Source organism: Neolamprologus brichardi, chromosome 6 (genome assembly GCF_056152115.1).
Source record: "Neolamprologus brichardi isolate AB-2024 chromosome 6, ASM5615211v1, whole genome shotgun sequence".
Lineage (NCBI taxonomy): Eukaryota > Metazoa > Chordata > Actinopteri > Cichliformes > Cichlidae > Neolamprologus > Neolamprologus brichardi.
The window spans coordinates 28177254-28205169 of record NC_142109.1 but is presented as its reverse complement, the minus strand read 5'-3'; the positions used below and the strand labels follow the sequence as shown (position 1 = coordinate 28205169).

The 27916-nt window shown below is 40.3% G+C and overlaps 2 protein-coding genes across 4 annotated transcripts; one reads left to right on the top strand and one right to left on the bottom strand.

The window, feature by feature from the left end:
- Positions 1-149: 149 nt before the first annotated feature.
- Positions 150-18049, top strand: tmc6b (transmembrane channel-like 6b). 3 transcript variants are annotated; one of them, XM_035907690.2, is made up of 22 exons: positions 150-230; positions 1263-1337; positions 5005-5168; positions 6652-6782; positions 6952-7110; positions 8824-8979; positions 9080-9188; positions 9455-9539; positions 11689-11946; positions 12703-12902; positions 12983-13127; positions 13257-13412; positions 13800-13978; positions 14074-14164; positions 14269-14366; positions 14509-14604; positions 14699-14774; positions 15961-16094; positions 16783-16959; positions 17051-17129; positions 17255-17341; positions 17444-18049. In XM_035907690.2, the coding sequence occupies exons 3-22, from the start codon at positions 5113-5115 to the stop codon at positions 17456-17458; spliced, it is 2487 nt and encodes an 828-aa protein (XP_035763583.2). In that variant the 5' UTR covers positions 150-230; positions 1263-1337; positions 5005-5112; the 3' UTR covers positions 17459-18049. The 3 variants fall into 3 exon arrangements, with proteins under 3 accessions (XP_035763583.2, XP_006790753.2, XP_087698141.1); XM_006790690.2 differs by lacking the exon at positions 1263-1337 and having other exon boundaries at positions 162-230; XM_087842015.1 differs by lacking the exon at positions 1263-1337 and having other exon boundaries at positions 185-230; positions 5009-5168.
- notum1b (notum, palmitoleoyl-protein carboxylesterase b) lies at positions 17923-27916 on the bottom strand. Its single transcript, XM_087842016.1, has 11 exons — positions 27218-27916; positions 26425-26477; positions 26173-26268; positions 24507-24567; positions 23558-23616; positions 21570-21672; positions 21300-21491; positions 21000-21097; positions 20761-20908; positions 20630-20677; positions 17923-19116 (listed from the first exon to the last, which is right to left on the bottom strand). The coding sequence occupies exons 1-11, from the start codon at positions 27577-27579 to the stop codon at positions 18783-18785; spliced, it is 1554 nt and encodes a 517-aa protein (XP_087698142.1). The 5' UTR covers positions 27580-27916; the 3' UTR covers positions 17923-18782.

Genomic DNA, 27916 nt, shown 5'->3' with positions numbered 1-27916 from the left:
CAGATGAGTATGTTGAATCGTTTGGAAATCATATCACACAATAAGGTATTAGCTTGGTTTTTCGACGAGTGAAGTAATTTATATTTTATAATTTTACTAGTTTTTATATTAAAGTAGAACCCCAGCATCCTTTAATGGTTTGTCCCCGCCGTCTAGTTTAGCGTGCCGAGTGTTTTGACTGACAGCGGTCGGTTACTAAAGATAAGCGGGTTTGTTACGATTCTGAGTAGGTGAGTGAATACGTTTGGGGACTCTTTTTTGAGAGTTTAGCTGCTGTTTATTTTCATTTGCTCCTGTTTGTAATTTCTATTCAACTTGGTTAAAGTTCAACTTCGGTCTTTGGCAACTTGTCGACCGCCTCTTGTTAGAGTTTAAGCTAACCGACGGCAAAGAGAGAAGTTGGTGTTTTTAAAGGGCTCTGTGACTCTGCTCTTTTTGTTTCTGTAAGCTGTGTTCAGCAGAAAAGCCTGCGGATGTAATTACAGCGTCGAATCTCTGAATAAGCATTTTGTTGTGTGTTGTGTTACGGCAGATTTTTTTTCAACGGTCTCCGTTTCCCAAATTGGCAGATACGTTCAGATTAAAAGGTTGAACTGTGTTTCAGTTTGCAGTTTGGAGCTTAAAATGTTCTCACAGATAGCGCTGCTATGTTGTCAGACCAGTTGTCTGTTTGTCGAGAAGCTGATAATTGATCGCACAAGGTTGGGATGAGTCGGAGCAAGTTTACCATTTACTGTGCTGTTTAAAAAAAAAAAGAAAAAAGTTGGATCTAAAAATCCTCACCATAATTTCTTATCTCCATTCATAATTAAGATCAAGCTTTTATACTAGCTTTTTAATAATTTAGTAAATAGACCTCAAAGTACATTGCACTTCTTTGACCACTCAAAGTGCTTTTTAAGTATTCAGACATAGATACTGTGAGAGATGATAAACAAACATTTTTTCTATATCTCCCAATCTTTCTTTAACAATGAAGAAGTAATAGGTGCACTACTGGCATTCATTTAAATCTGTGTTGTAGTTTGCAGTTTCTGTGATGTAGCCAGGAGTAAACCTATCATTTAGAGTCCTCTGTTCTGAATTAAAGAGACTATTGTGGGCCTAAATAACAGTGTGACTGCTGTGTGTTCCTGTTCCTGCGTGCATACCTGGCTTTGTTAATTGCATGCACATTTGCAATATTGTCTATTACGGTATGATCTTTACAGTTTTTATTGCTCAACATATGCCCATTCGCCCAACCTTTATTTCCTTTACAGTTAAGCAGAGTTGCTGCAAGAAAATCTACCTCTCTTTCTCTCCACCCTTTCACGAGGCTTCACTCAAACTCTGAGGTATTGTAATCCAAGTCTTTGTTTTGCTGCCATGTTAACTGCAGCTTTGGACTTTGCTGCTGCCTCTTGTTGGCTTTTCTCAGTACTCACTTCTCTTTTTGAAAGCTGGAAGGGTGGAGAAATTCCTTTTTGTATACTATCAGACCATTTTATGATATCATACAGTGTGTTGATTTTTGGAGTGTGGTGTCTTCATTGTGACTTGGTTAAACTCCTCTTCATGGCCCTCCAGTTGGATCTGTCCAAATGTTCGTGCTACTTTTTGAGCTTTGTAAAAGACCCTAGTTTTGTCTTTTAGCCCTTCCTGCTTTGCTTTCGTTACTCCAAAAAACCCAAATTCCATCTCCTCAGCTTTTACTTGTGCCTTTGTATTCAGTTCAATTACAGTTGCATTTCAATCTGCATGAATGATTGTTCATATTGACCAAAACATTTGTACTTTACTCAAGAAACCCTACATCAAACTCCTTGTGTGCATTTTTCTCTGGCTTATTTTGTTTGGCTGTCTTTAAGATCAACTTTGACCTCCCTGCCTGGCTCTCTGTTTGAGCCATTCCCACGGTATCCTGCACTGACTGTACGCTCTCAGAGGACTGCCTTAATATTAGTTGCACTTAGACATTGAAATAGGAGAAACAGTATGACAAAATACAGAGAGTGACTCAACCTGAGGAGTGTTGTTTGACCCTGCTTTGTTTGCTTGTTTGCCCTGCAGAAGTGAAAATTTGAGATAGAAATATTAGTTGCATAACAAGCAATGCGCGTGAAATGCATATGGAAAGAAATGGGTGCAGAAACATGATCCTGGAAACAATTTGGTAATTGGAAAAGTATGTTTGAAAGGGAGGGAAACCATATGTGTGCAGTAGATTGTCCTAACAGAGCCTGAAAAGAGCAAGCGCAGTAAAAAAAAAAAAAATTAAAAAATTGGTAATTCGGCATTTCTCAGCCATGGAGTCATTTAGTTGGTGACCGGACTGATATGCAGAGCTCCTCCCAACTCTTTCCATGCTGCATATGTTCACACAGAACAAAAACCAAGAGACCCAGCAATCCAGGTCTTGTCTTTTATGTTTGTGGATCATCATTCATGTGGAATGATTAAACTAAGCACCCTTTGTTTGTTGCTGGCCCAGCAGTACAGTTTCAAAGTGGCAATCACATTAAACCAGTCGTGTCCACCTCTTTTCTGCCATGCCTTACATCAGAAGCTGACGAAAGGATGCACCCCAAAGTTTTCATTGTTATAATAACAATGAAAAATGATCAATATTGAATTTTACTTAAAGATGCATACCATTATTGCAGTAGCATCATGTTTGTTTAGTTTCATTTCATATATTCTGGTTATCTGTGTCAAAAGTTAAGAAGTCGTTTGACATATTTATATACGTCATATTAGGAAAATAAGATGATATGTACTGATTTCAGTGGCTAATATTTATCTTCTGTGTCACTGCAGATTTGCTCTGGCTAAATATGCTGGAATTGTTGAAAGAGTTGAAAATGATCAGAGTGAAAAAAGCACTAAAGAAAAGGGGGAAATGGGGGGGGGGGGGGTAGAGCGTGCACCCAGTGTAGTCATTCCTGATGTTCTTACTGCAGTGATCTGGGTCAGGACAGCCATTTATAATGTGTGTGTGTGTGTGTGTGTCCCTGTTAGCACTATACTGGCTCATCAAGTTTCCCTGAAGAACAAACAATATTGAAGGCCATTTATTTACATGACCGGATGTCACCGGATTAAAAAGTGTGGCACATGACTGATTTTCTGGGTTGTATGTGACAAGGGTAAGCAGCTTGGTAGAGAATGATCTCTCTGGTGGTTGAGCAATAGATTAGTTTGTGGGGATTTCTGAGAATGATTGGAACCTAAGTTTGCTCTTGTGTGGGTTTTGATAGCTTATTGAATGATAACCTTTGCATTATCTGCTAACTGATCTCCACAGAGACATGCAAAGGAAATACTCATATGTATCATACTAGAGCATTATAGTCTTAGCAAACCAGCTCCAGCTCAGCTGTTTTTTATATTTGCTTATCATGAGCACTGTTGAGCTAATGTTTCTAGTGTGGGAGCATGTAAACAGGAAGTGGATCTAATGTTTGATGGAGTTGAAATTGTTTTCACAGATAGCCTCTGTTATGTTGTCTGTTGTTTGAGAATCTGATAATTGAACCCATAAGGTTGAGATGAGTCTGAACAATCTTACCATTTACTGTTGGTTGTTTTGTACTGTTGGTTGTTTTGTTTTTTGTTGTTGTTGTTTTTAAGTTGGCTCTAATTGTAATTTCTTATCTCCATTAATAATTGAGATACATTCAAGCTTTTACAATGGCTTTTAAATCATTTAGTAAATAGACCTCCAAGTACATAGCACTTCTCTAACCACTCAAAGTGCTTTTTAAGTATTGTAACACAGATATTGTGAGAGATGAACCACAAACACAATTTTCTATATCACCCAATCTTTCTTTAACAAGAAAGAAGTAATAGGTGCACTGCAAGCATCCCTCAAACCACTGGACCTCATTTGAGGGAAGTAATTAAAGAATAAGGACAGATTATGCTCCAAAAGTGACAAGTATGTAATAAAAAGCTGTGAACCAGAGACAAACTGACAAAACAAACACCAACATGTATGGGTTTGCTGTTTTGTTTTTTACCACAACTATAAATATGTAAAATATGAAGACATTGTGGAGAGGTGTTTCTATTTTTTTTTTATTATCCTACATTTAATTTTCTGTAAGTGTTATTAATAAAGCTTAGGTATAATTTAGATCAGTTATAATAATGGATAGAGAAGGGTTAATCAGGGACTTTCTTGGCAAATTATTAATCAGAAAATCTTCTAAAATGACATATTAAGCATTAAATGTCAAGAGAAAGTTAGCTTTATAATAAGAATGAGGAAAAATCATTAATTATTGACCAAATTTAGATTGTAAATTGTCAGTCACTGTTACCAAAAGTCAAATGTTTTAATTTATTTTTATTTATTTTTTTAGTTTAATATTACATTTTATCTTCCCAGATGTGTTGTGCCTCCTAGCTTTGAAGTAGGTGGAGTTTGTTTTTACAGTCAGCTATCATGTCCAAAGAGCAGAATTTATAGCTGCTCCAAGGTTAGATTACCGTATGAAGCAGTTGCCCAGAAATAAAAGTAGAAAATCAAGTGAACAATGTTCCATTTAAATGGCAAACAAGCCATCGAGCATGCTTCCTCAAAATCTCTTATATGACACGATCTGATTGAAAAATCGTACAATGTGTTAGTCTGTCTCTGTTCATGTGTCATTCATAAATATTCATGTCACTGGTGACACAGTGCCATCTGACTCTGGCCACAGGCCTTATTATAAACCGCACCACAGTGGAGCTTTCAGAATTGTAGACAAAGTGACACAGTTCCCCACAGCAAGTCTCCCTGATGCATCATGCAGGTCACTTTATTCTCTTTGTAAAGGCCAGGGAATGTTGACAGTGCAGTGACACTTGATACACATTTGCACTTAAGCACACCTGTAACTTTAATAACCTTTCAGGACAAGCAGCAACAAGACCAGGGCAATCAAATTCCAAGCAAGTGCGCTGGCATTTTCTTCCCCTTTATCTCTAACACTAACGCCCCACCTTCTAATCCTCCCCCCCCCCTCCTCCCAGGTAGAAGATCAAACACCATGGTGGAAGTAGAAGGCAGGTCTGAGCAGGCGCGGGTGTGAACCTGAGAATTACACCTGGATACATCGAGACTGTCGGCAGAGAAGGAAAATGTCCCGAAATGTTAACTTTGACCTGAGCCACCCGCTTATGGAAGCTGGACTGGAGTAAGTGTCACTGTAGGGCTCTGTGTCACTTCATGTTACTCTTGTTTTGTTTTCACACTCTTCATTTTGATTTTGTCGATATTTTTTTCTTAGCGTGAAGGCCGTGAGAGTGGGAGGGAAGGCTTAAATGGGAAGGCAGATCAGACTGTACTCTGGTGCAGAGTTTTTGTCTGGTTTTTTCTTATCCTTTTCTTTTTTTTAACAATGCGACCAGCTGCTGAGCTCCACTTTATTGTCCTTGTTTCTGTTTGGTTGAACAGATCATGACTGTTTGCATGCTTGCTTCTTTTAATTCCTGTGTAGAAGTCAAAGTGAAGGGAACTTGCTGTTTGTACTTCTAAAAAGACAAACGGTCTCTCTCGCTGGCTTAGGCGTACAGTATTTAAATCAGGAGTAGGCAACTTTTTTTTTTCTTCTAAGAGGGCCTGACTGACTGGGATACAAGGCAAGGAACCACAGCCCCACAGCAACTAGTTAGAGACAGGACATGGTGCTGAAATATGTTAAAACTAACTTTGTGTCAGTCTGGCATACAGTCAACGTAATGCACGCATTAACTTTTATTATTTAATGCATGGCTGCATGAGTAAATGGAAACAGATAAAATATGAACAACATGGTCACATTTGTGAGTGTGAATTGTCATATTTGTCTGACATTTCTTTTTTACCATCTATGAAACATTTTGCGTATGAAAAGTTTCCCCAGACACAGACTGGTGCCCGACATATCCTCCTCTGTGTGTTTCATACTCGCCGTTGAACCTCTCTCCTGACCTCTGTACATGTCTAATTTGGATTCATTGCTCCATAAGACATGTTGTCGCTGACTTTCATTTCAGTTCCTGTGTAATCTGGCATACCATCCCCTGTTTCCTTTACTTAAGAACAGCTCAACACCCTTCCAATTAAATGATTTCTGATGAAGTTTTGAACAGTAAATGGTACAGTTAAAGAAGCAGATGCAACAATCGTGTTCCGTGGCAGGTCTTTTTTGTTTGTTTGTTTGTTTTTGTAAATTCCTGGCATTTCTTTTGTCCTGTAATTTTCCTGAAAGTTCTATGCAAATCTATGCAAAGTTTCTGGCTTGTAGCTCTTTGGGAATCACTTTGTAGGTAATTTTTGGCATTTTTGAAAGACCTTCAGAAAGCTTGAAGAACTATTACTCAAGACAACTTAAAAAAACAAACTTTGGCTCCTTGGAAGCAAAAATGAGAGATGACTTGAGACTTTTAAACTGGAGTGTGTATTGCGCTTTGTGGTTTGTTTGTTTTGCCCAAATGTGATATAGATGGTGCAGGAAGAGGCTCGCAGCCTCCCACTCCCACCAGGGCCACTGATGACTAAGTCAGAAAGTGTTTTATCTGTAGGTTACTCAGTGGTCACTGGCCCTCAGAGCACTTTGAAGCCTTTGACTCTAGCCTAGTCTGTACCACCCTATTTCCTTTTTTATTGGTCCTCAAGCCTGTGCGTCTCTCTGTCAGGAGCCCGGCAGATGAGGAAGGTGTTCACGATTCATTTCAGCAGCTAATTGCAGAACACAGTGACAATGGAGCAGCATCCAGTGCCTTGGAGCTGCAGCAGCTGCAGAGTGATTTGGATGAGGAGAGTCGAGGTAAAAAGAAAGACTGTTTGCATGTGATGAACTCTTATTTTTCATTTATATAAAAAATATATATTCTCTTTCTTCATGCCTAAAATGTCTTTACCACTTGTAACACCTTTCAATGCTGCGTTGAATTGCAAAGGCATCATTTTCTGTCTATTTGTTTTTCTATCCTCAGACAATATGCCATTGTGTGGCCCTGAACATGAGCATAGGAGGCAGGGGGCAAGTGATTTGGAATGTGATGGCGCTGAAAGAGAAATGGACCCCATCCAAGGTGAAGGCTGGTCCTCGGACACCTTGAAAATCCTGTCCTCCATGCCCAGTCGCACCATTGGTGAGTCCTGCAACAAGCAACTATTAATCATGAGGAGAGCATTATACATAGAAATAAATAAATTAGTTTGTTTTAAAACCTTATGAGCACACTCATCTGGATTACTTTGTGTGTCTAACATGTGTTTTAATATAATTTTGACACTCCTCTCTAGGATTTCTGACACATGCTGATTCAGTGTGGTGACTGTTCATGTCGGGCATGCAGTGCAATCCATCCAGGACTAATCACCAATAGTGTGTTGGCTTAGTCAGATTTAAAACTATGTAACAGCTGCAGAGCTCTAAGTCAGAACATTTTCACGTTTCTTTTACTCTTTAACAAATGTTCTTACAACTAACTTAAATCATAAACAGTCTCACACAGTCTATATGCTGTTTTCCTTTTGTTTTTACATTATTGAAAAATATCAGACTTCTCAAATAGTTACCACAGAATGAGAAATGAGAATTGTTACCACAGTTTGGTTTATGTTGAAATCCAGTCAAAATCCTTAATGCAAAGTGTTCTAGAAGCATGTTCGCCGTAGTTTCTGAGAAATATACAGACCTAAAACACAAAATACTGTCTGAAAGTTGGTCTTGTTCAAAGAGCTTTCTTATCCTTTTTTTTTTTAAAATTAAAAAATATTTAAATTAAAGAAAAAATGGATAAGATCGTCTTTATCTTTCCCAAAAGTTTTTCAATGGCCGAAACATTAACAAAGCCTGTTTTTTTTTTTTTTTTTTTTTTTGTTGTTGTTTTGTTTGTTTGTTTGTTTGTTTTTGTGGGGTTTTTTTGTTTGTTTTTGTTTTGTTTTGTTTGTTTTTTTTCCTTGGGGGGGGGGGGTTGTTTTGTTTGTTTTGTTTTGGGGTTTGTTTGTTTGTTGGAATAGCTTAAAAAATAAACTGATTTAAAAAAACAACTTAAAATAAATAAATGTTATTTAATGTTATGCTGAGTGTAAAATAATTAGGTGGCCCTAGAAAGTAACTTAATGAATTCAGTATGGTATATTCTATCATATTCTAAAGTAACTTGCTAAATAAATGCTCAGTATACCACTGTAGTGGACAGGGCAGTGCTGACCAGTAAAATGAGGTACTGGTGTAGCAGGTGTTATTATGGTGTTACTGCTTAACGTAACATGGTGTTGATGTGTTTCAGCAGGAAGCATTTTGTTTATCACCTTCCTGTCTGTGGCAGTTCAGGAGAAACAGGGTGGCAACGAAGATTGCTTTATTTCTTTGCAACATGGTGCAATATTTTAAGCATGTGAAACACAACTGGGAGATTATATAGACTTAGACTATATACCAGACTTTTAATACACGCCAAGCCACCCAAAAAAGTATGTATTTTTGTAAACCTGCTAGCTTTATCTCTAAGAATGTAACATAATTTATTTATATTTATATTTTATATAAAGAGTAGCTACAGCTATAAAATAAATGTAGTGCAGTAAATGCTTTGTCTCCCTTTAGAGTTACCACACAGGCTGCAGGGAAGTAGCTGCTAGAAAGAGACGAAGTGGCACCTGTTTGCTTGCCACAAAGTTTACAAGAAGTCTGCAAGATTTAAAGCTTTAGCAGTTTATCTGCATCAAACGGTGCTTCTTAATGTACTTCTTCTTTCACCCAACTTCTTGTTTGGGTGAAACAAGAAGTTGGAAGAGCTCTCTGGTTTCATGAAACTCCTTCGAGGGAATAATTGTTGTTCATCCCGTTTCTGCAGGCCGCAACAGGGGAGCCATCATCTCTCAGTACTGCAACAAGACCTTGAAGCTTAGGAGACGCCGGCAGACCAGACCATCCATCCGGGACTTCTCTCCCTCCTCTAGACCGTCCATACGAAGCTACGGCATGGAGGGGGACACTACAGATGCAGAAGGTGGAGGCTGTCAGACGAGTGATGTGCACTGTTTACTCTGATTAAATTATACTGCATTAGAATGATGTAATATAAATGATGTCGCTTGTGTTTATTATAGTGAGTAAGAGGGAACGTCTGGTGAACAACCTGCAGAACCTGCCTGTGAGCGACCGGGTGAGGATGCTTCGAGGAATGCCTCTGAGTGTCGCTGAGAAGAAAGAAATCAGGCATGTTGCTCATAGTCATCGCTTCTTTTGTGTTTTATTTATGTTTGCAGCCACATAAACTGACTGCCTGCTTAGTTCTACTCTTTCTGACATTAGCTGCACATCTTATTCTCACTGTATACTGGATTTTAAACACTGCAAATAAATGTAATGATCTACAATCTTTGCTATCATTAGAGTAATTACAAAGTTTATATTTACTGGTCTGTAAATACTCTTTCACATCATGTCACTGAAAATGATCCTTTGTTGTTTTTTGTATACAGGAATTTAGTAATGCAGAAGGAAAAACGGATACTCTCCAACAAGAAGCTTTCCTGTTGCAGTCAACTTAAATACTACATCATCATTGTAAGTTATCCTTCGTATTTCTGTTTCTGTGATTTTTAAATTCCTTAACAGATACAAGGAAACTAGAAACTGTTATAGTTGCGTTTCTAGGTTTGCATTTTTAATAGTGAGGGGAAAATAGTGAGGGAAAAAACACTGAGTTCAAAACTTACTTTAACTCGTTTATGTCTTTTTTTACTTTGAGAGGGAAAAAGTGTCAATACTTGCATAAAACAAATACAATCAGTATTTATGTTACAGGGTAGGTGTGAAGAGACTGTCTGGTTGTAAAGTGTTAAAGAGACTACATAAAAATAGAAAAAACTGAACCTCAGAGATGGGGAGAAACAAAACAAAAACTAACACGATAGTAGGTGTTAATGTGTGTGTGTGTGTATATATATATATATATATATATATATATATATTTTATATATATATTATATATATATATATCTCGTTTTATACCTTTAGTTGAAGTTTGTGTGAGAAAATGTGACAAATAATATCTTGCTGTGAGAGATAAGTTTGTCCTACAAACTGCTGAGAATTGTAGAGATGACGACCCAAAGTGCACAGTTTGCACATTGTGCTCCCATCATTGTTTTCAGTTGCATCTTGTTCTCCTGCTGTGTCTTATCAATAATCAGTTTCTGGAGTATAACCTCTTTGTCATGTACTTGGATTTTGTGTTTGTGTTTATAAGGTACTGTTCCTTCACTCATATGAACATTACTGTTAGCAAGTCCAAAATAAGAACAAAGTTCGCTTGTCATTGGATGGCAGAGAGGAAGCACAGAATAAAATTCAAAATAAAACTGAAAACAAAACATGAAACTAACACAGACATGAATACTAACACTTATCAGACGAAGACAGAAGGACTGAAGCATGAACATGGAACTAAGACAAAGGAAGTCACAACAAAAACACTCTGAATAGACCACGGCTACGGATAATAATCAGCCTGAACCACAAAGTAACACAAAACTAAAACCCAACAGTAGAATATTTCTAAACTAAACACAGAAACCAAAGACTCAAAAATACCACAACTAAGACTCACAATATACCAGAACAATAAAGAAATCAATGGGAAATGCCTAAAGAAAAACTTTAGCTTAAATATATTTACTAAGAATTTGAAACTCAAATACACAAGCAATCCACATACTTGGCAAGAAAGAACCCCACAAGGCTCAGGGGCTGGTCAGCAAACACATGTCATGTTTATCTCCCATATGTGATTGATTGTGTAAATTGTCAGTACTTGTCTAGTGCAAGATTAAAAAATTAAGTTCTGCTCTAACCACATTTCAAAGCATAAAATCATATATGAGCATATCTGTGTCTCCTCTGCATTCCTTCCTCTGTTTTTCTTTCTGTCTTTCTGTCTGTCTTTCTGTCTGTCTTTCTTTCTAGTTTCAGCTGGGTTATTCCTGTCAGGGTCACTGAGGTGTGATAACATGGAAACATAAGTGAAACTCATAAAATGCAATGTGGATAAATGTACCCAAGGTCCTGAGGTGTAGAGGAGCGTGGGGTATAGGTGTGATATTGTGCAATGTGCAGCTTGTTACTTTGCAAAACTTTTCTACAGAAATTCCAAGGTACTGACAAAATGTAAACCCTACCTGAACCAAAGAAGCATTTGAGTCGCGACACAAGCCTCTCAAACTTTAGCTATGTAGTAAATGTAGCATGATAGCTACAATGTGTAAGAGTGCTTATTCATTATATGGTAGTAAGGGACAGGTTGTTAACTCAGCTTTAATTGTCAGCAGCCCGGGGGCGGTGGGGGGGGGGGGGAGTGTTCGACCTGTCTTCATCTCAAGATCTGTCTCCATCAAAACTTCACAATTCATCCTTTTAAGATCCTGTAAAACATTATTTAATATTAAAGATTTATTCAAGGTGCTCTAAGGGTGTGACATGCTATTGTAAATGTGTCACATGAAAATGGAACGTTTGACTTTCATGTTGCAGCTGGGGTGATTATTTCCTGTAGGTGTTCCTACCAGTGTGATTGCTCTGTTGCCCAAGCATTTATGACTTTCTATATGAGTCACAGCGTCTCAGAAAACCACAAACACATGTCCAATTTGTCTTGTGTTGCTACAGTGATTTATTTATTTTTTCCACCTGACTTTTTTAAACTGTCTCCTTCCAGGCTGCAAGAAAGAGCTGGTACAGCTGGTTGTCCTTCCTGCACTCTCTCCAGCCGTGGCAAACGCTGCTCAAGAGAGTGAGCGGGCGTTTCGGGACTGGAGTCCTCTCGTACTTTCTCTTTCTCAAGACCCTAGTCTTTTTTAATGTCTTTCTGTTCCTGGTTACGGGTGCGTTCCTGGTGCTGCCTCAGGCTGTGCATCCTCCAGACCGGGATCCACAGACGACATCTTTCTCTGGACTGGAGCTCCTCACTGGAGCAGTAAGTTGTCTGCTGCGATGACTGTTGCAGTATCACTTACTGTTTGAAGTGCTCATACTAAAGATGGTCAAAGTTTTAGCAGATGTCCAAGTTGGTCAATGAGTTCAATTCCACCATCAGGCCGGGCCTTTCTGTGCGGAGTTTTGCATGTTCTCCCTGTTTTTGCGTGGGTTCGCCCCGGCTTCCTCTCACAGTCCAAAGACATGCAGTTAGTGGGGATAGGTTAATTGAAAACACAAAATTGCCCATAGCTGTGAATGCGGGAGTGAATGTGAGCGCAAATGGTTGTCTCTGTCTATGAGTTAGCCCTGCGACAGACTGGCGACCTATCCAGGGTGTACCCTGCCTCTCGCCCTAAGACTGGGATAGGCTTCAGCACCCCCCATGACCCTGAAAAGAATAAGTGGATGGATGGATAGATCAACTGAGGAGTTGCACCAAGGCCTAGTATAAGATAAATAAGGATAATTTTGCACTGAACTATACAAAGAAACAATACAATCAAACATAATTTTAGCTGTTTGACTTGGAAATGAGCATAACAAATAGCATTTAGGAGTTTGATATGTTCCCTTATTTACAGGAAGTGTAGTAATAATAAGGACAAAGACGAAAAATTATTTTTCCAGGCAGTTCCTGTTCACAAGTTGGAGCAATGCAATTTGTTAACCTTTCACTGTGTTTGTTTATTTATATTTGCCTGTACTTGCTTGTAAAGTACAGCTAAAGAAGTTTCTGTTCTTGTGTTTGTCTCAGGGCTCTTTCTCACATACCGTTATGTACTATGGATACTACGCTAACTACACACTGCCTAGTCGCTCCAGGGATGAAGGGGGAGGACAAAATGCCTCCACATTGACAAGTGACTCACAGCAGTTCTCCTACAACATGCCTCTCGCATACTTTTTCACCATTGGAATGGCATTCTTCATCACATGCATCATCCTTGTATACAGGTACAGATAAAAACAGACCTCGTACAAGTGAATCCACATCAGTCTTGCTTTGTTGTTGTTTACACGTCATCTCCCAACAGCATGTCGAAAACATTTGGTCGGAGCTTCAGAATCAACAAATCTAATAGTATCTTGACTATGAAGACCTTCAGCTGCTGGGATTTTAAAGTCATCAAGAAAAAGTCTGTTCAGATCATGTCTGAAAATATCGGCACACAGCTCAAGGTAAGCATGCAAACAAACACAATGCTCGTTGACATTGTAGACGCTGACTGGCAGGAATGTGCTGACCTGAAACATTCATTGTGGTCTGCATCTCTCCCTCACACCACCCTTCTCCTCCCCCCTCACCAGGAGCTGCTGGCAGAGCTGACTCAAAAGCATACCAAGAGCACTTTCTGCAAAAGGTTCTGTAGGCTGATGGTTCATGGAGTGGCATGGACAATCTGCATAGCAAGCACCACTGGCTGTATGGCTGGCGTTTACTACTTCTCTGAGTTTATCCATAAGGTGAGGCTGGATGGATTGTCCTCCCCAGTGTGTCATAAAGTCTTTGTTCCATATCGCTCTTTAAACAGGGAGCTTGTTAACACGGGATGTTTCATTTGCAATACTGTACTTCCTGTATATCACACAGATTAGTGACTAGGTGCACGGTTTCAGCATCACAGTAATATCGAAATGTCTCCTGCTGCTTCTAAAATGAATTTAATCTATTTATACATCTTCTATTTCCCACTCTTCTTACAATTTCATTCATTTCAAATTTATATACATCTATGATTATAGTCAGGTTCAGTCATGATATGTATCGACTAAAAATATTGCACAATCAAACCAATATTTTTCAGTAATGTAACTGAACAGCTTATCGACACCTTGTTTCTTCTTGCTTAGGACCTGCAGCAAAACCATCGTAATCTTGATGCGAACCCTTTGATGAAAGAGGCCAGATTGTTGTCTCTGCCTACGGTGGTTTCTGTCATTAACCTGCTGTTACCTGCCCTGTTCAACCTCGTCGGCTGGATGGAGACCTACGAGTCACCTTCTTATTTTGCATATGTCGCCATTGGCCGGTACGAGCAGAGCATTATGTGGTTGAGTAATGTCAGAGGTTAGAGTACAGAACTGATGGATTTGGTTGTTAACAGTCTCACTGTGTGTTTTCTAGGAATTTGATGTTGAAGACGAGCATGCTTGGAGTTCTCTGCTTCCACTGGCTGGGTCGGGTGGCTCCTGAATACAAAAGCATTGGCCTGACGGTAACATAAACAAGAAATTACACTTTGAAGCTACCAGAGTAGACAACTGTGTGAATAAAGGGTTTCTAATCACAAGTTTGTTTTGACTATGTCTGTTATCTCAGTGCTGGGAGGATTTTGTGGGTCAGGAGCTTTATCGCTTCCTGCTCATGGACTTTATCTTCACTCTACTGGACACGCTGTTTGGCGAGTTACTTTGGAGGTGGGTCACTTCAACAAGTTCTTTCTTGGTTTGTCTTTTTTTCTCTCTTTAAATGTAATTAAACTTTTTGTACTTTTATGTACTTTTAGTCAAGTTTTTTTATTACATTAACTCATCTCATGTCTCCTCTGGCCTTTGGCAGGTTGTTTTCTGAAAAGGTGCTGAAAAGGAAGAGGAAACCAGTGTTTGATATCGCCAGAAACGTTCTGGATCTCATCTATGGACAGACGTTAGCCTGGTACAAATCTCTTTAGATATGCACACAGTGAAGTGGCCCTGCTGCGACAAGCTCTTCATTCTGATGGATGAGAATTATGTTTGTGTTTCTTCAGGTTGGGAGTTCTCTTCAGTCCAGTCCTGCCTGCGGTGCAGATTCTCAAACTATTTCTGGTCTTCTACATAAAGATGGTAAATGCACAAAAGAGACACTGACATTCAAAAAGAAAATCAGAAAGCACTTGCTCAAGGTGGAACTGTTTTTTGTTTGTTGTTGCAAAAGAGTTAGTGAGAGCTAATTAGAGGTACAGGGTGGTGGTGTGACAAAGAACCAAACAAAACAAAAAGGAACTTATAACAGAAGGGTAATAGTTAAGCCTGACTCTTAACCATCAAAGGTGAAAAAGGAGCATCCTGCCAGTGTCTCAAAATACTTGCAGTGTGGTGTTTGGGGAAGTGAATTATTACTGTCTCGCCAAAACAAAAATACACAGGTCTTCAAAACAACACTGCCGCCTCAGCTTGAGACCTCTTCTTGCCTTGAGGGTTGGCACAGTGTGGTTGTTTTAGATTGTTTGTCTCTCAGATGTTTTGGGGTTTTTTTTTTTTTCTTTTCCTTTTTTTCTTCTCTAAGGCTTTAGCATGCATGTCAGGGTCTTGTTTTTCGCGGATGTTGTCATGCACATAAATCACGATTTGTCTATGTATTGCACCATGGTTCGTCTTTGATGACCATTAATGGAAAGGGCACACAAATTATTATGAATGCTTTTTTGCATCTGTATGACACACCTGTTTTGCAGGTGTGTCATACAGAGGAACAAAACAAGCATGTTACAGACCTCAACATTACAAGAAATAACATAAATATCCTGGAGCACAGGACATAATACCAGGAAACCTTAAAATCTGGATGCAAACTGGAATGAGGCCAAAGGCACGTTGTTCACTTGAAAGCACGGCTTAAGTTTGACTTTCGTTTTGACTTTCGTTATAAACCAGCTGCCTGGACCCTGATCGGGGTGCTGGCTTGGGCCCTCCTCCAGTCAGGCTCTGGGCAGCTGTGGAAGGTGGGATAAGGCAAAGCAGAGACCCGTGTGCAGGCAGCTATCCAGGACGGATCTGCACACACCAGTTATTATACAAAATGGTTAAATCGTGTGTTCACGTGTCTGTAGACTCATTGTTCGATTAATTAAGCAGCAACATAGCCTTAAAATATTGTATTTTGTCTCTGCTGTCTTACCTTTAATTTGCCTGTAGACACTGAGCTCAGTGGGACACATCTTCACTGTCAACCTTTCTCCTGAGCTCTGACACTTCTTATGAAGGCATTGACCTCTGACCCCAGCTCTTGTGTTATTTCTTTATTCCACAGAGCAGTGTGATGTTGAACTGTCAGGCCCCCAGGAAGCCATACAGAGCCAGCCAGATGACCACCATCTTCATCACTCTCCTTTGCGTCCCCTCCCTCCTCGGCGCCTCCGTGTGTGTCACATATACCATGTGGAGGTACTCGCAAACAGGCAGCTCAAAGAGGATTTAACCTCCTCCTTTTCTCTAGCTACTACATCTGCAACTCCGGCATGTTCACATCAACATTAATGCTGCATGAATGAAACCAGGTCACTTATCTATTACAGTGAAATCACAAATGCAGAATAATCCTAAAAAAAACAACCTGCAGCACAGCACAATCTGCGAAGCACTTTATTAAGCAAACAGTAGCTTTTTTGTGTGTTTATCATTGTCCTACTGATTCCTACACTAATTGTGAAAGAGGGGTTACGTAATTGTTAACACTTGACAAGTCAAACTGTTCTTCAAAGAGCGAATGGGTTTGATTTTGAAGAACAGATTGGTTCTCAGCTCTGTGAGTAACCCAGAACTGATAATGTTCTCAGTCCAACAGCTGGAAACCTCAATGGAAACCTTGGAATTTAAGTGGTACTTGAGGAGATCATGTTTTTGACACTAAGAGGGAGGCAGGTCCCTGTAATGTGACGGTATCCCTAAGAGATGAATAATAGATACAAACACACGTGTGAGCTCAGCCTTAGTGAAGGGTTATAAATTCATGGCTGGGTTAGTTTCAAAAAACTTTTTCCAACAATAAGAAACAGAACTTGATTCGTCTTTTGTTTTCCGGCCTGCACAAATACTCGAGGCATTCACACATCTGTTGTTTCTGTGTCTTCAGCATCACACCGTCTACATCGTGTGGTCCGTTTCGTAAGCTTGAGACAATGTTTAAGGCGGGAAAACACTGGATGGAAATACTGGAAAAAGATAATCCCAGCCTGTCCGTGCTGTCCAAGGCTCACACATATTTTGTGGAAAACCCCTTTTTCCTGTTTGTGGGAGCAGGCATCTTTCTGTGAGCGCACACACACATACACGATCTATATCACTGATAGCAGTGTTATCTTTTTAAACACTTGATTGTTTTGTGATTTTCTGTTGATCAGGATAGTGATCTACTTCCATAGTCAGGTGGTGGACGGTCAAAGGAAGATCATCAATTTACTCCAGGATCAGATAGAAAATGTAAGGCACCACCTAGTGTTCAAATACAGATCTTGGGGGTTTTTTCGGTCCAAGTTTACCACAGTGCTAGGATGTTATACACTGAAATGTATTTGTACTTTTTCTTTTTTCCTGCGTGTCTTCAGGAGGGAGAAGATAAAAAGTTCTTGATCAATCGGCTGCAGTCTGTCCACAAGCAGAAACAAGATGCTGGAAAACGTCTTAAAAGCCAAGTCAGTCACCTTTATAACCACCGACATTTCTAATGCTACAACACCAGACTGCACATCCAACCGTTTTCTTACCTTCCATGTTATTTCCTTTCTTTTTTTTAGGACTCTACATGTTGAGGCAGCTGATTCTCCAGAATACAAACCTCAGTCCACCAAGCACAGAAATTTTAAACCTGTGTGGATAAAACTGGAATACTAACCACTCAAAATCACTATGCAGCAGTAGATGTTTCATTTTGCCAAATGCAGATTGTTGAAGTGTGTGTAGTTAGAAGGAAAAGGGACTGTTTATTTATCTACGTGAATGTTACTTGTGATGTTGCTGGTTTACTTTAAAGATGCACAAACTGATAAAGAGTTTAAGAAAAGGCAGTGTCACAGTGGTGGGACATGAGAGGGAAAGAACAGAAAAGAACAGTCTGAGGAGCTAAACAAGCGGATAAAACAGGTAAATCTTTCTGTAATAAAATGGGCAGCATAACAAGAAATCTTTAGCCCTTCCTTTTTTTAGAAGCACTTTTATAGCAAATGTGAACAAAAGTTTATTATTACTGGAAAGATTCTACTGTGTTGTTAGTATGTATGCTGTAGGTGGATTTATTACTTGTTGGTGTGAGTGTGTTTATGTTGTAAATGATGTTATTTTTTTTTTTCTTGGGTGATAACTGCCACTGTTCTGTTTTGTAAGTAAATTATCTTTTTGTCATATTTCAGCGTGTATTTGTCTTTATTAGTGCGTTTAAAAGGAGTGAGCACTACTACCATACAATAAAATATAAGGCTTACAGCCTGAAGAACAGTATGGACATAATGCACTCTACAAGCATACACTTTCTTTTCTTTCTTTCTTCTTTTCTTTAAACAAACATGCAGGTAAAAAGCCAAATATGTAGTTGGTGGTATGTAGGTGGTTAACTGTGTTTGACCATAAGGAAATATAAAAAGTTCTCTTCAGTAGAAAAATAAATAAATCCTTTAACCGTGGCCTGAAGAACAAAGTAATATTTCGTCTTTATATCAGTAAATATTACCCATTAAATTATCTTTTCCATAAAGAGAAAAAAAAGCAGCATATTTGGTGAAGGGTTGAAACAGCAGCACCGTAGATGGGTTTCTGAACTGGATATTTTAGAGGTGAGCACCAAAGTCCCACAAAGAACATGCTGGAAAAATCCACAACAACAAACTGGGAAGTGTTTCCAGTCTTTCCCATCAAAACTCCGGAGACGGACCTGCACATATAAATGATACAGTACATAAAACTGCATATTTATGGAGGTTATGTTGATCTGATGTGATCTCATATACTGTAGTTTAAGAGCTCAAACACTGGTTTGATTGTATTCAGCTGAACGATATTGTCAAAACTCATGAGGCACTTTTGTGTGTTTATTTTGTTGGTAGATATCTCGGTTTTCATCCACTCTTCTGAAAATGTGTCTCAGTTCCCGTTATTGAGCATGCCCAGTAGCTTCTTGGGCTCCATCCCCTGCTGCTGAGCCATCTTCTGCACGTCGAAGCCCATGTGCTTCAGGAACTGGATGACGCTCATCTCTTGTCCTGTCAGCTGGTCCCGAATGGTCGGGCAGGAGGGGTTGCAGTGCGGCCACGGGCAGCTGTCGATCAGCTGTAGAAGACAACCTCTCACGGGAGGGGTCGTGTGCTTTTGGTGGCCGTGGCTGCTGTTGATGTGGAGGTTGTGATGGAGGCTGCGGTCCCAGCAGTGGAGGGCTCTGGGGAGGGAGATTCCTTTCACTCGGATGTCCGTCCAGTCCCTGCAGTGATGGGAAGACCAAAAGTGATGGAGCAAAGGTTACTAAGATGAAGAACAGTCCACAGGAAAAGTGCGCTCAAGTATAAGAAACTGATGCTTCATGAGTATTTCATTGTTTGATTTCTCAAGTGCATTTAGTAAAATTCATGGAGACACAAGTTGGAGGGGACGGGTATGAATCCCTGCCTTATGTCCAGGGAAACAGACAACTTAACAAAAGGACCTCGGTTTGTTAGTCTGGGAAACTCTCTGGGACAGTGAGGTGCAGCACACGGACCTTTTTAGCCCCGTTCCTGTTCACACTCTATACGGCAGATTTTAAATACAGCTCAAAATCCTGCCACAACTATTCTGATGATACTGCTGTTGTAGCATGTATCAAGAGCAGACAGGGACAGGAATGCAGGAACCTTCAGGGACTGGTGCAGTAGGAGTTTCCTCCATCTCAATGCCCTTGAAACCAAGGAGATGCTGGTGGATTTCTCAGCCATGTGGTGGTGCACTCTTATAAATATCTGGGGTTCTGTTGGATGACAAGCTGGACTGGTTCCTGAACACTGATGTTCTCTTCTTTCTTCTATTTAACTTTTTATGCCCCTTTTCAAAACATTTTATTTATGTTTGGGCAGATTTTAGATTCTTAGATAAATATAAATTACTCTATGGATTCAGATTGAAAAGATCAAGATCACTGGCATTAATTGAATCAATCGAGGAGATCACAAATGCTATAACATCAGAAACAGTATGCAGCTGGATTATTCCTTGAGAAAGCGTTTGATACAATCAATCATGACATATTAATTAATAACCTCATGCTTGGACATTGCTTGTGGTGTTCCACAAGGCTCTGTACTGGGTCCAAAATTATTTATATAAATGATATTCGTAAGGTATCTGATATATTAAAAGTAGTGTTATTTGTAGATGATACAAATATTTTTTGTTCTGAGGGGAATCTAAAGAAGCTGCTGGATACAATCACTTCAGAAATGTGCAAAATCAAAAAGTGGTTTGACAGGAACAAACTATCACTAAATCTACGTAAAACTAAAATCGTTCTATTTGGGAATTCCCAAAGAAACTGACAAGTGCAGATTCATATAGATGATGTGGAAAATGAAAGAGTTCTTGAACAAAAGTTTCTTGGTGTGATGATAGATGATAAAAACAAAGCTGGAAGTCCCATATAAATCATATACGTAACAACATTTCAAGAAGTATTTCAATTTTGAGTGAAATCACTCCACGATCTCTATTGTTCAGATTTCACTGTATTTGCTTTACAGTGCAGAGGTTTGGGGCAATACTTATAAATGTTCGCGATCATCAGTCTTCATATTGCAAAAAAAGGGCCATAAGGATAATCCATAAAACTGATTACAGAGATCACACAAAACCACTATTCTTAAAATCAAAAATACTAAAATTCACAGATCTGGTTCAATTTCTCAACGTACAATTTATGTATAAATTTACCCAATTTATCTATCTATGGTTTGATTTTTACTTACGCTCTCGTGATGAGCTCATGAGACAGGCATGCCGGTGCAAACATCGCCCTGTCAATCAGAAAGAGCAGAGTGTCAGAAAAACAGAAGTCTTATCATATCTGTGAGCATATATGAGCGTTTTTCTTCCTTACGGTACGTCACGAAGCGTAAGCCTCAGCTCCTGCCCCAATTTCTGGATGTACCTCCACTGGCCCTCGTGGATGGGCTGTCCGGTCAGGTGGATGTTATCGACCGTCAGCTGGGCCTCGTCGAAGAGCCACTGCGCCACGAACACCGGGCCTGCAGGGTAGAGAGGACGTTCCGTGGGTCAGACTTTAAATGACGCATCATCTTCTGTCTAGCTGAGAGGCTCGGGTGTGTGGTGACTCACTTTTTAATGTGGGGTAGACTTTATATCCGAAGAAACAGTTCCACTCCTCTCCCACGTGAGCCTGCCTGCAGCTCTCCGGCACCAGTCCTTCCCAGTACCTGCACAAACATAAACCATCGCACATTTTCAAAATCTGTCTGGCCGTCACTCCCACCGTTCTTGGTTGTAGCTTCAATCCTTCATTCATTCGCTGCTCCAAGCTACTACACAGGGATAGTATTGGCCAAATAAAAAAACGTTTAGACACCCTGGTGGAAAAAAAGTCACTATATCACTCCTTGAGCATCGTCTTCATCTTACCTGATGCCTCTCTTTATGGCTTCAGTGGGAGCACAGCTGATTGTATCCAGGCAGTCTGTGAATTTGTACTGTTTGTTATCCAGGAACCATCCAGAATCAGCCAGGCCCCTGACCTGCACCCCTGTATATCCCTGGGTCTCCAGCTGCTCTGCAACCTGGTCCACATTCAGCAGGACACCTGTCCCACCGGCACTGGAGACACAAACAGTGAGTTAACAGTGAGCAGCCGCCTTTGGTGAAGAGCACGGACGCACATGAAGCTGAACTAACCTGCTGCCTGCCAGGAGCAGAACCTTGGCGTTTTCCAGCCCTTTTGTCAGCAGCTCATTCACCACCTCCTTAATGATCAGAGAGCCCATGAACGCATAATCACCTGAGAATAAATAGAAATAAAATATGAATAGAATATAAATGAATATAGTTATTTATAAACATGAGGCCACATGGCACACTGAAGCCTGGATTTATACTCAGTCGTGGAGACAGGCAGCTGAGTAGTCTTGAGCTTACAGTATAAAGTGCCTTGAGGTGACTTGCTGTGATTTGGTGGTATATAAATAAAAGGAATTGAACTGAATGACCTCACACAACACAAAGGATCTACTGTTTTAAGACTGTTGATGCAGTAGGCTGTACTCAGGATGTAAAGAGTGTAGACTGAGATAGGAGACCTTGGCCTTCATATCAGATCAGGTGAGACAGTATAAAGAGAAAAAAGGTAAAGGGATAGGACCATAAACTGTATATTAAAAATGGATACGTGAAAAGTGAAGCGGCTTAAACCTACATTGTTTCTAATGGCCAACAGGGGGCTTATTTTTGTCTGGAAAAAGAGTTTGTTTCTTATAAAATAAATAAATAAATAATAATGCATTAGTATCGAGTCCTAATGAATACATCATGATGCTAATTTTATAATTTATGGTCCCTGTTAGAATTCTTCTTCACAATGAAGCTCGGGGGCTAGTCTTCCCACCTCACCGGGTAAGTGAAAAAACGTTAAGGGGTGGCTGTAGCTCGGGAGGTAGAGCAGGTCAGCTGCTGATCGGCTGGTGGTTCGATCCCTGGCTCCCCCATTTTGCAAATATGCCAAATATCCTTGGGCAAGATACTAAACCCGACTTGCCCATCAGAGTATGAATGCATATGAATGATAGCTAGAAAGCACCATATAGATAATAGTGCTTGTGTGTATGGGGTGAATGCGGTGTGTTGTGTAGAGCTTTGAGTACTCCAGGAGAGTAGAAAAGCGCTATATAAGAACCAGTCCATTTACCATTTACCTGTTAGAGTCAAAAAGGATAAAGTGGCAACTTTATGATTGATAAGTCACTAATGATGATGGACTGTGTCTTTGTTTGTCATCATAGGTTGTCATGAGAACTGCATAGCAACGATATCCTATGATTTCAAAAAAAAAAAAAGAAATCTCAATATTTTGTAAAAAAGATCGACAGCATAAACAACTGTGTAATTGTTGTTTTTGTATTCCTTTGTACATGTACATGTACATATATTTATAGATAGTAACAAATTATCCATCCCCTATTTATTCCAACATGTCCACACTTTGCACTGCTGCACATATAAATGCTATGTGTGCTGATTTTGTCAGTGTTGTCTGTTGTCGAACACTGAGAGCAAAGAAATAATTGCAGCCCAATTCAACAGGGTCAATAAAGCTCTTATTAATTACTTTACATTTTCTATAAACGTTGTGATAATATCATAGATTTCTTATCGTAGTAAGTGAAGTGAAAATCTGTGACAAGTCTACGGGTTAAGTTGAGGGCACAGCGAGTTACACAGAGGACTTCCACAGGGGAGACTGAGGCCTGTTCTGTGTGAAGCCAAAGTCAGCAGTGACTTGTTTGTATTCATGTGTATGAAGCTCGTACACGTGTGACGAAATACAAAAGAGAGGAAAGAGTTGCAGGAGGAGGGGTGAATATTTCTCCAAATGCTGTTTTTCGCCTCCTTTTATTGATTTCTGCAGTTTTAACGGATGAGTGAATGTGGGTTGGTTTGTGATGCTGTAAATCAAAGATGTTTTTCCAAGTGCCTGAAACGCATGTAATAAAATATAATGAGGTTTTCAATAAACCAGAAGAGGAAGCTAAAAAATTTATAGATCTGAGAGCTAAAAGAGGCTCCACACACGAAGCCCTTTGACTCCACTGATAAATCTTTCTTTATAAATCCTTCTCTTAACCAGAGCCACAAGCTCACACACTGGGCGATCACGCACTGGGTCTTACTTTGATCTGTCTTCGGGGTGGCTCCGCTCCACACGTCGCTGGAGCAGTACGGGATGAACCTGTGGGGGGCGCGGGAGAGAAACAAACACTGTTAGGAGAACACGGGCAACCTGGAATCGCAGCCAAACTCGTTTAGACATTTAGATTTGATTATGCTGACAGATTAAAAAGCCCCGTTGGCTGTGTGACAGTAAACAGAACACAACAAGCACAAGTGTGTGCAGACAGCCGGGCAATAATGACAAAAACAACATCACTGTGTATCTTATATTGTATATATTCTAAATGAAATGATCAATAACTGCAAGGAAACTTGCAAATAAACCATTTAAGCTTAAAAGGGTGTTGGCTATGCTAAATTCCAGCTCCATATTTTCATTTTTTGACACACTACTGAAGATGCTTTGCTTTATTTCTATGATTCATTCCTACAGTGGGATAGGATTGGGCTTAACATTCTACATATTTCATTATTTTTGTCTATGCTGAATATATGCTGACCCCATCACTCATCCACCACTGTAACTGTATATAAAAGACAAAAAATGGAAAGCTTTCCAATAATTAGTGCTATTTGTAACTTAGTATCAAATTTAAACAGCATAGTTCTAGGCAATAATCTTCTTTAGTATACTAAATTTGCATTAACCCATGAGAAGTAGTTCACTGTCTCAAGTATCACCTCAGCCATGGCAACACCCTGTTACGTCATAAAAACTGACTCGGTTTCTTTCAAATTAGAGCTTGTACTTCAAAGTAAAAGTATAAATTTAGAAGATCACAAACTGAAAATATTCATATGAAGCAACCAAAATGTTAAAAAAAAAACCTCATTAACATAAAGATTTTAATGCTGACAGAAGTGAAAGAATTATCCCTGAAAAGAAAATGAGAGGGAAAATGCACAAAAGCATTAAATGTACAGAGAAGGAGCGGCATGCTTTCTTACACCATGTTGGCGTTCCACCAGTGAGGGTTTTCCTCCGGCTGCGGAGACAAAATTCCCCTTCCTGTAAAAGGAGGGAAGATGGATGAGATGTGACATGATGGTAACTTTATAGATAAACTGTAGAGTTAAAGAGGTCAGAAAAAGGTCAGATGTGCTGCGACAATTCTTTAATCCTGCTTTGTGTTTTACTGTTGAAGGTGATTCCCCTGCGACAAACAGTCGTTAACTTTCTCTGCTTTGGTCAGCATTTACACGTAGGCACTAAAGAGCCTGTGTGGCTGCTGCACTGCCCACCGGTGTAAAGTACACAGAGTCGGAGGGAGAGACTCATAAACAAACAAGGAGTTCCCTGATGGTTGGAGGGAAACAACCAGAGAGTTTGACTCACGATGATTAGTGCGATCTCAGCTAAAGTGGAAACGCAAACACTTCAATGGATCTCATTCATTCGGAGGAAGTTTTTATTTCCTGCTGAGGAAAGTGAAGCCTCTGTGAGGCTGTGCAGAGAATTCACAAGATCTGCTCAAACCAGGGAACGCCTTCATGCCTGGCTATAATCACTGAACATTTCATTAGGTACAACTCCTCATTAAAGCAAACATCGAATGGGCAAATCACAGTGCATTTTGGCATGTGGACAAAATGAAGGCGACCTGATGAAGTTCAAACCGAGCATCAGAATGGAGAAGAAAGGTGATTTAAGCAGCTTCTTTAAGTTATTATTGGTGCCAGACGGATTGGTCTGAGTATTTTCTGAACTACGGATCAACTGGGATTTTCCCACAAAACCATTTCTACAGTTTACAGAGGAGTGACCCCCCAAAGTAGTTCTTTGGATGAAAATGCCATGTTGATGCCAGAGGTCAGAGGAGAATGGACAGGCTGTTTTGAGCTTCAGCAGTAACTCAAATAACCTATTGTTATGAGCAAAGTATACAGAGGAGCATCTCTAAATGTGCAACATGACAGGCTTCGGCAGCAGAAGACCGCACTGGGTGCCACTTTTGTCAGCTAAAATCATGAAACTGAGGCTACAAATCAAAAACTAGTATAAATGATGCTAAAGGTATTCATTTAATTTAAGTAAAGACAATATTCTTGAGTGTTTCTTGTGGTCAGTGGTTTGATCCCCGTCTGTTTACCTCTGGAAGTTTCTTTGAGCAAGCTACAACACTGTATGTCTATGTAGGTTCTCTCTCATCCACTGCATGAAAGTCAGGAGTGCTTAAAAAGCAACTGGGCTTCTTCAGGTTCCTGAAAAAGTTTTCCTTTTCATCCAAGAGGATGTGTCGGTTCTTCAGAACTACATACAACTAAATACAGTATCTTGCCCAAGGAAACTTCTAGAGGTTAACAGGTGGAGCCTGTTTTGGTGTGCTTGCTTTATTTATTCAGACAGCAGTAATTTTCATTAATTGTCTTTTCTAATAACTACAGCTGTTCTGGCTCATGATAACAAGCATTTTTATTATTTAATGGAGTTTTACTACAGTCAGCTTCCAAGGACACTTCATGATGATGGAGAGGAAGAGAAGCAGTGCCATGTGTCAATTTGGGCAGCCTCAGAAAAGCAAAAGAAATTGCGAGCTGTTAGTAAATGAGCAGCCAGATAGAGACAGCAATGTGTAGAAGTGGATTCCTGAAGCACACACTGTAGGACCTGTACCTGTTCTGGTTAGTGGCCACTTGGTGGAGCTCATCAGTCTCCTCATCGTCTCATACCTGCTCTCACAGGTCTGACTGTCGAAGCAGTACCATCCACCTGAACCACACACACACACACACACACACACACACACACACACACACACACACACACACACACACACACACACACACACACACACACACACACACAGGTTACAAATAGCTTCACTGAGTTCCCCGTGTGTCTGAATCAGGTGTATTTCATCCTCACCTTCCAGGAACAGCAGCCACCTCTTGCTTCCTTTTGACTCCTTGATGTAGTAACTGCACAAGAACAGCAAAACAAAGCAGCGTGAAAGCGCTGATGTATTCACACATTCATGAATGAATTCAAACAGTCTCCACACACTGGGGATGCTTCCTGTTATCCTGAACTGACAGATCTGGCTCTGATCACTAAGCTTCTCCGTAGCCAGGGTACTGCAGACCCGCACATGTCCGGTTGTGTTTTTTCACATAGCGACAGGAAACTCACCATGCTGCTGGCAGCACACACACACTCACACTTGATGCGGGTGGCATATCTCATTCACAGCGATTTAATTCATATTTGGCCCACAATATATTATAATCTACACTTGGAACAGAGTTTAAAAACTTTGACATTGAGTGGAATTAACTGGTGATTCCATAAATCTTTGAACTATCATTAGTTATAATCTTTGTTGTCATTACTCTTAATTTTGCTATATCATAAAGTCGCCAGAGCAAGAATAAATGCCCCTCTCTCTTCCTCGCTCGCACTCTCCCTCTCGTGTACGCGCTAATTTGTAGCGTGCATGGCGCTCTCTCTGATCTGTTCCTTTGATCCATTTTGGTCACATCCGGAGTGACACGGGAATGGAGCACACGGATCTAAACCAGTAGTAAAACGCAGATCGGGTGTTGGGTGTATCTGCCCCTCCGTGTCTCAGATTCTTACCAATTACTGTCAAAACTGTGGTTTTAAATCACGCCTGTAGGTCATTAAGAAACTCTGGAGAATCTGCAGGTCATTCACTTACCCTGCAGGTGACCCGTCGTTGCAAGTCACGGACAAGTTCTTCAAAAAGTGCAGCTTCATGTCCTGGTCCAGCTTTTGCGCAGAGCACGGATAGAGTGACTGCGCTAAGTTCTTTATCTGCACTACAAAGTTGTCCATGTTGCCCTCCACAGCTGTGAAGTCTAACGGGAAGCTTTCTGCTCCTTCCACCCGTTCCCTGTACGGCGGGGGAGTCTGCTGCTGCTGCACCCTCCGTGTTTGCGCCCGACCGCCGCGCACTCTCCTCGCCTCCACCGGTGCGCTCAGGTGGATGAAGAGCAGCAGCAAGCAGGAGCGCACCGCGGACAGTCCAAGTGAATTTCTCGTCACACCACGGCTCTGCATTTCTAATTATTACTGGAGAACGTTCCTCGCGTGTTTGCGTGGGCTCTGAAGAAAACACAGCATATCCTATGAGTGGGTAGATCGACGGGAAGTTCTTCGAAAGCGCATGGAGACTTCAAGCAAACGATCTCCTATACCAGCAGTGCTGGCTAAAAACAGCTTATGGGTCTCCATGGTGCCCTGAGAGATGGGTATCTGGATTCAAAATCATGCAAAATGCGCGTGCAGTTCCAGTTCATTTCCTTAAATTGCGTGCAGTTCGTCCAGTAAACGGGTTCTTCCGTGCGTAAAAATCTCTGAAGTTCCGTCCAGCTCAGTCTATCCAGTGACCTGTTGC